The sequence below is a fragment of the Diadema antillarum genome, unplaced genomic scaffold (genome assembly GCF_040938485.1).
Source record: "Diadema antillarum isolate AM-2024a unplaced genomic scaffold, OU_Dant_1.0 seq00000169_RagTag, whole genome shotgun sequence".
In the NCBI taxonomy this organism is placed as follows: Eukaryota; Metazoa; Echinodermata; class Echinoidea; order Diadematoida; family Diadematidae; genus Diadema; species Diadema antillarum.
In genome coordinates this window covers 728,037-736,313 of record NW_027271238.1, presented here as the reverse complement: position 1 = coordinate 736,313, position 8,277 = coordinate 728,037, and the positions used below count along the sequence as shown (strand labels likewise).

At 37.6% G+C, this 8,277-nt stretch overlaps 1 protein-coding gene across 1 annotated transcript in view; it reads left to right on the top strand.

Moving 5' to 3' along the window:
- The first annotated feature begins 6,988 nt into the window (after positions 1–6,988).
- The window catches only part of LOC139728211 (serine/threonine-protein kinase unc-51-like), a 63,377-nt gene continuing 62,088 nt past the window's right edge, over positions 6,989–8,277 (top strand). Inside the window, exon 1 of the mRNA XM_071639176.1 lies at positions 6,989–7,733. Coding sequence (XP_071495277.1) covers positions 7,644–7,733 — 90 coding nt within the window. The 5' untranslated portion in view covers positions 6,989–7,643. The remainder of the gene's footprint in view (positions 7,734–8,277) is intronic.

The window sequence follows — 8,277 nt, the reverse complement described above, 5'->3', positions numbered from 1 at the left end:
AAACGCCAAGTTGATCCGCGCGAAACGTATACATCACGAGCGAGAAGCGCGAAGTTCAGTGATGCTAAAGATGCCACCTTCAGCCAGCCCTGCTTAGTCAGATAAGGGAGTGACTAGACGTACATCCAGTATTTTCTCATCCTGGACAAGACCATACTAAGTCCAATGTTTCCTTTAGAGGTGCTATCATGTATGTGTGTGCCTCACTTTTGCATTTGCATTGCTACGTGAACATTTAAACAATATTTCAAGTTTTTATACATGTCCAGTTTCAATTTATTTATTGTTCATCTTTGGCTTGTTTTCTGTATATTATGTCTGGTTGATGATGGAAAAAAAAAAGTAATGCCAGATCCGCATTGATTTAAATTGAAAGAAGAAAGTTTAAGTTCCCCTGAACACTTTTGTAATTATTCAACGATTACCTAATTTTCATCACTCCCACAGTGTTGTTGAGCCATTGTCCATCAAATTTATTGAGCGCTGATTTGTTGCTATTTTCATTATGACGTTGTGGCTAAACACTTTAATATGAAACTCTCTATCTATAAAGAAATAAACTTTGGTTTTCCAGCCAAAGTATGTGCTTGAACCCACGAGGAAGGATAGATTCAGCGCAGATGGGCACCTTAAACAAATTTAGAGCATTTGACTTGAAATTTGGCACACATGACCACTATGGTATATAGATATAGAAACAATGTGGTGAGCAATGCGTTGCCATGGTAACAGCTTTTTTTAAACCAAAAAACATACAAAAATATTGTGGATTCAGCTAACTTCCTTTAGTCTTCGAGCATTTAGCTAGAAATTTGGCACAAAAGACCACTGTGGTATGTAGATGTGTAAACGTATTCTTTCTTAAGTGTCAATCAATGTGTTGCCATGGTAACGGCATATTTTGAATGAAAATCATACAAAAATATTGTGGATTCAGTTAACTCCCTCACTCTTTGAGTAATTGGCTTGACATTTGGCACATGCAACAACTTTAGCATATAGATGTGCAAACTTAATCTTTCATCAATGGTGAACAATGCGTTGCCATGGTAACAGCATTTTTTCACTGAAATGCATACAAAGATATTGTGGATTCATGTAACAACCTCAGTCTTTGAGCATTTAGCTTGAAATTTGGCACACCTGACCACTATGGTACGTACATGTGCAAACTTAAGCTTTCGTCATTGTTGATCATTGTGTTGCCATGGTAACAACATAGTTTGAATGAAAATCATACAAAAATATTTTGGATTCAGGTAACTCCCTCAGTCTTTGAGCATTTGGCTTGAAATTTGGCACATGCAACCATTGTAGTTCAGAAATATGCAAACTTTATATTTCATCATTGTTAAACAATGTAGTGCCATGGTAACGGTGCATTTTCAATGAATATCATACAAACATTTCGATTCTCCTGTCTCTGTTTAGAGCATTTTGGCTTCAAATTTGGCACATGTTACCTCTACATTACCTAGATGTGCAAAAAATCTTTTGTCAGTGTGGAAAATGTGTTGCCATGGTAACAGTATATTTTGCATGAAAATGATACACTAATGTGAATTCAACTAAACCCCTCACCCTTTTAGCATTTAGCTTGAAATTTGGCACATATGACGGCTATGATATAGGGCCTATAGTTGTGCAAACTTAATTTTTCTTAATGTCCAACATTGTGTTGCCATGGTTACACAATTTTTAGTAAAAACCATAGAAATCGTCAGTTTATTTATCTTGCTCACTCAGTTTTTGAGCACTTGATTTGTGAGGTGGAACAGTGCATTGCCATGGTAATTTTTTTCTTTATTATACCCCCGCCAAACGAAGTTTGAAGGGGGTATATAGGAATCAGCGGATGGTCGGGCGGTCGGGCGGTCGGTCGGGCGGGCGGTCGGTTGGGCGGTCGGGCGGTCGGGCGGTCGGTCCGTTGCAAATCTTGCGTCGCGAACTACTTCCTCAGTTTTCAACCGATTCCCATAAAACTTGGCACAGATGTGTGCCTTGGGTTGTAGATGTGCAAGACGTATTTTTTGACAGTACCCAAAAGTACGTTGCCATGGTAACGGCATATTATGGGCAAAAATGGGTACAAATCTTGCGTCACGAACTCCTCCCACAGTTTTTGATCCATTTTTATGAAATTAGGTACAGATGTTCATCTGAATATGTTAATGTGCAAGACACATATTTCCGTAGTGGCAAAAAGTGCATTGCCATGGTAACGGCATGTTATTGGTAAAATATAGGGCAAAATGCTTCATCAGTGTTCTTCCAATTCTCATGGAATTCATATTGAATGTTTGTCTTAGGATATAGGTCAGCATGACACATTTCTTGACAGTGACAAAAAGTATGTTGCCATGGTAACAGCTCGCATATTATGAGCCAAAATGATGGAAAATTTTGTGTTGCAAACTACTTCCTCAGTTTTTGCCCAATTTCCATGAAACTTGGTACAGATGTGTGCCTTTGGTTGTAGATGTGCAAGACGCATTTTTTGACAGTACCCGAAAGTACGTTGCCATGGTAACGGCATATTAATGGCAGAAGATCAAGGAAAGATCTTGCGGATTTAACTACTTCCTCAGTTTTTCGACCAAAGCTTATGAAATGTGGCACACACCTTGATCTTGGTAAGAAGATGTGGAAGACATATTTTTCGGACGTGTCGGAAGCTGCGTTGCCATGGTAACGGCATATAAATGGCAGAAGATCAAGGAAAGATCTTGCGGATTGAACTACTTCCTCTGTATTCGACTGAAGCTCATGAAATGTGGCACACACATTGGTCTTGGTGGGAAGATGTGCAAGACATATTTTTTGGACGTGTCGGAAGCTGCGTTGCCATGGTAATGGCATATTAATGGCGGAAGATCAAGGAAAGATCTTGTGGATTGAACTACTTCCTCAGTTTTTGACAAAAGCTTATGAAATGTGGCACACACAATAGTCTTGGTGGGAAGATGTGCAAGACATATTTTTTGGACGTGTCGGAAGCTGCGTTGCCATGGTAACGGCATTTAAATGGCAGAAGATCAAGGAAAGATCATTCCTTGGGTAAGACTGTCGTCACGGGGTGGGGGTATTAATCACCTTAAGTGATATTTCTAGTTAAAAAGTAAGAAAAAAAGAATCCTGGTTGAGCTAATTCCCTCAATTGTGGGTGGGGGTATATTAATCACAATGAGTGATAATTCTAGTTAAAAATTCAGATTGCATCACTTCAACATAGTGCTTTGTTATGAGATATGACATCAAAGTAATTAAGAATAGTGGTCCATCTCACTTGAACAGTCTCTTGAGATGGTTCCCTGTCATCAGTTGAGATGGATTCGTAAATATCAATAGATTAAGCAGGAATTTGTATATTCTTTTGTCAAACATTTTGTCTACCAAAATGCAGTATGGAAATGTACTTATGTAAATCCATTTCAGACAATCGATATTCAAGGAATTTTAGAAGTAAGTTTAGAATGTTAATTGTTATTTGAGCTTCTTAATGTTTTAAGGTGAATTTACTTCAGAGTTTACATAGATCTTGCTCCCTACTGTTGTATGTAATACAGTTTGGATTCAATTGTAAATTTTCCCTACGGAATAGTGGAAAAATTAGGGAAGTCTGGTAAGAAATAAGGAAATGTAACACGTTTTCAGAAAACATTTCTTGACTAGTCCGTATGAATATGCAAATACATGCAGGTGAAAAGTGTAAAAATATTTTGAAGGAATGACATCATCAATTCCCTCATTTGGACGTTCATAAAGACTGGACAAGATCTGTTTTCTGGAAATGTGTGAAATTGAAAAGAGGCATATCTTCCTTATTTCGTAGCTGATTTTCATAGTCTTTACACCATTCTGTGTAGGGAAATTTCTTCTCTTTTCTAATTTGATTACACTAATTTTGGCCTTTACTTCCCTCTTGATTAAATTTATACTATGCATCATTCCAAAAAATCAAATAATTCTATAAATTGCATGCATGGGACGTACAAAGCGTGTAAATCTAAACGTCAACTTAATGGAGGCTGTATTGTTTATTACACAGCATCATTTCTACTTATAAGTTATTAGAATTCATATATAATCTTATATTTGTTCATAGTTTCCATCTTACGACTTAACGATGCTCACCAGGGAAAGAAATACATAAAATGAAAGTGAATCGAGTCGTATGGAGTCATCTTGCAAGATTTAAAAAAAAAGTGAAAAAAAGTAATCTATTTGGCAATGAAGGTTCCAGTCGTCTAGTAACTTGTTTACAGAACACAGTGAAAGAAGCATCAGTAACATGAATGTGAAGATGTGACCATCTGAGACTATTGCAAAATATGCTCTGTTTTCATCATGTCGTATTTCATTTTTTCTGGAGCCTACATGTGTATGACAATCATCTGTATATTTTGTAACTTATCGATGTTTGTGAAAAATGCATCAGTTTGATTTTGTTAAAATAAATAGACCTTTACATGTGAAGAAAGTGCATCAATTGGCTGTCATTTTCAGTAGTCTGAGTTTAAATCCATGATGGATTTATTTGAAATAAATCCAAGGAAGGCTTAAAATAAGTCTTTCGTCGTTTAAATCCAAGCTGGATTTATTCTAAAAACAAGTCTAAGAAAGATTTAAATGTAATCTAATAAGACTTAAAAAATAAATCCTATAGACTTGAAATTTAAGTCGAACATAGACTTAAATTTTTAAATCCTAGCTAAGACTTACTTTTAAGTCCTAAGGTTTTGTCTGTATTTACAGTCCGCTAGGACTTAAAGAAATAAATCCTTAGGACTTAAAAATAAATCCTAGAAATTAAGAGAGTTGGCAAGTTGAATAAGCTTATGCCGCAATCGACATTTTGTACGTACATTCATTGTATCATTTCCCGCAAAGTTTGATTCTATATCAAACAACACGTATTCTATATACACACCATTTTTTTTCAAGGGGTATGTATGGAACCAACGTAACAAATACATTGAATTGAATATTTGAAAATTTGGAGAGAGTATATGACAGAAGACAAAATCACTAAAAATTCAATCTCAGGCGTTTCACTCCAAACCTTTGATGATATTATATTGATGGTTTGGACAAATATTTTTCATGGTGAGGGTGAGGGAATGCTAAACTCTGTACGGGGTCTCTAAAAGCAGATGTTCCTTCTTTTTAACCCGTTCCATACGTTATATTCTGAAAACACCATAGACTTACTCTATCACAGGCCACCAGGTTCCAGTACGGAACGGGTTAATTTGTTTGATGCCTTCTTGTCATTGCTTGTTTGTTTTTTTCTCTTGTTTTTCCCCCAGAAACAACTGCCTCCATATCCCCCGCTCCGAATAGCACGCCCAGCGTCCCGACAGTTACATTTCTTCATTACCTCCGCCAAGGGAGGAGGTTATGTTTCTGAAGGTTTGTAACTGTAAAAATATAGATAAGGTTCATTATTCCGTTGGTGCATTAAACTGATATATAAAAAAAGTTCTCTATTCCGAATGTTTGTCAATCAGAAAACGAAATAAGGTCAGTAATTCCGAAAGTTTATTAGTATACACACTATTATAGTCTCTTTTTTATTTTCGGATTAACGACAACCTTGTCTCACTTTTTTTTATTTTTTATGATAGATTCTTCGGAATAATGAACAACACCAATTCATGACCACTGAGTAGATTTTTTATCATCCTTATCAACCCCAGGTTATAGAGGCCTATATTTTTATACAATGTATTTCTACTTGTCTAATATGATTCATCTTCTTTCAATATCTCTGATAGGGTGAAAACTTAGCAGCGTTGATAATGAAGGGTCATTGTGAATGAGATAATCGTAGTAGAGCTACAGTATTACAAAATTTTGGTTTGGAGGTTTTGTTCCCGGGAAGTTTGTTTGTTTGATTTTACATCGGTAATCATTTTTGTGTGTATAGGCCCTACATAACTTTTAATCGAGTTAGAAGTGATCCAGCGTCCGGTCTTTTAACTTAACCCTATACACTAAAAATTGGTCGAAAGCAGAGCCAAATGAAAGTAAGTAACATCAAATAGATGAACGCTGTTATAATAATCAATATTTTTTAACACAAAGTAACACTGAAGCATATAAAGACAGACACAGGTGATAGGGATATTGGATCCATGCTGCAAATATGGGTAGACGCTTGCATTCAGCACATAACAATTAGCACAATTACACTTAGCATACATATACGCTTGCTAGTGGAGCTTTCATAGTGGTACGATGATGCAGCGTACTTTGTACTCTAGCGCAGACTTACGAGAAATATGGCACACGCTTACGTGCGTAGATCACCCGCCTGAAATTTTCTCTAGAGAACAGGCTCTAGAGTCTTATCTAAACTTTCTGTTAAAATTGATATAGTTCAAAGCTTTTGTTTGGATTAAAGATCAAATATTAACGCTGATTATTTAATTTCGAAATCATTAAAAAATTTATATTATTTCATTCTTAAAAAATATTTAGTAATTCTCGAATTCTATGATTTAAAAAGAAATAAAGGCCCTGTCATAATTTGCTTATGGAAATTTCGTGGTATTCCATAGATCACAGATGCAAACTCATGATGACAGATGAGATTGTACATGCACTATCAAACATTTGAATCAAAATCAAAATCCCAGTCAATGTAGAATATTTTTTTAATTATCATTTTTGGGATACGTCTGGGATGTGACCTAAAATTTCGCCGGTATGAGCCGTGTGAATGTGACGATAAAACCAAAACAAATGACGTCACTCGTCGTTCAAAAGGCACGCACGTATTCATTAGATAAAAAGGTTTTTGTACATAAAAAATACATTTCAGAATAATTGATTGTAAGGAATAGACACATGAAAGCTAAATTTGTGTATTTTAATGAGCTTATGTACTACATTTTAGAGCCAAAACTTAGGTTTCAGTCCTATCAAGGACAAGTCATTGTTGCCAATTCTTTTGGAAGACCCCATCGTTGTAATGGTTTCGTCATGATCAGCTGGTCGCGACATGGAAATACGACTGACCCGCGGCGCAGGCTGCTGCACGGCCCGGATCCGGATGACTGCAGGAATGCATTACGAAATAGATTCCCTCGTACCGTACCCAGGCTCGCTCGTAACAAGGCTGTCGTACGTAGAGCGTATGCTATAGCGCAGCTAGCTGGCTTGGATGTTATGTTTTGTAGATTGAGGACGAAAACAGAAGTCGTACAGTACGTCAACAGCCGACCGTCTTCACGCCACTCGCGTCTTGTTCGTTCTTTGTTGATGTTCTTTCATATGGTGATTAAAATGATGCAGTCACATTTCCCTCATTTACTTCGAGAACGGTGGAACTTTATGGCATCGGTTTGATTTCAACCTCTTTCTCGCGATTTCATCATCCTCACCGCGACACAACAGCGACAGCTAGGACTAGGAGAGCGGCGGGAGATTGTCAACATCAGCCCTTTGTGTGTTGGTAATCCGTATAGGAGAACCAAACAAAAACACAGCACAGGCCTTTCATGTGGGTTTCGTTGGGTCGTTTTTGTCATATCGTTTGGCGCGCACCGTCCTCGATATTGACCGTAGAAAAGACAAAACAAAGAGTGCAAACATTTTTTATGATGTTGACTGCATTGTGACAGAGATACCAGTGAAGGATGGAGTTTGTGGATGAATATGAGTACAACCGGAAAGATATCATTGGACATGGAGCTTTTGCCATCGTCTTCAGAGGGAGAGAGCGAAGGGTAAGATCCCATTCTCTCTGTCTGAAGCCAGTGAAGGCAAGCCCTGCATGGCTAAGCCATTGAAGGATGTTCAAAGATAATTGATCTGTTTTGCTTACATTCTGTAGTTGAAAGGAATTCTGCATGTAAGGACAGTTGACTGATAACAATTTATTTCCTTTGGAGGATTTGGGATGAACTTGGAATAAAGTGGAGTACCTCAGAGTGTAGTCATGGTATGGTATTGCCAATTGCAGGGGCAGCAGAACGTTTTTCGGGGGGGGGGGGGGGAGCTACGGGAGGGTCAATACTGTATAGGCCTACGGCATATATTTAGTTAACTGCGACCAGCCCCAACGTGCAGTGCAGCGTGTTACCGCCGCATCATAGCGGCGCGGTCTCTTGAATCTTGAAATGATAATCCCTGTAGCAGCTCGTCGAAGCTAAACTGGGGCTAATATTTAGTGAGTCTAAATTTTCGTGAATTGGAACTTTCCGAAGATTTCCCTAGTGGTTAAATTTGTGATCGTGGAGTCGTGTACCGAACGGAGAAATGTACATTTGT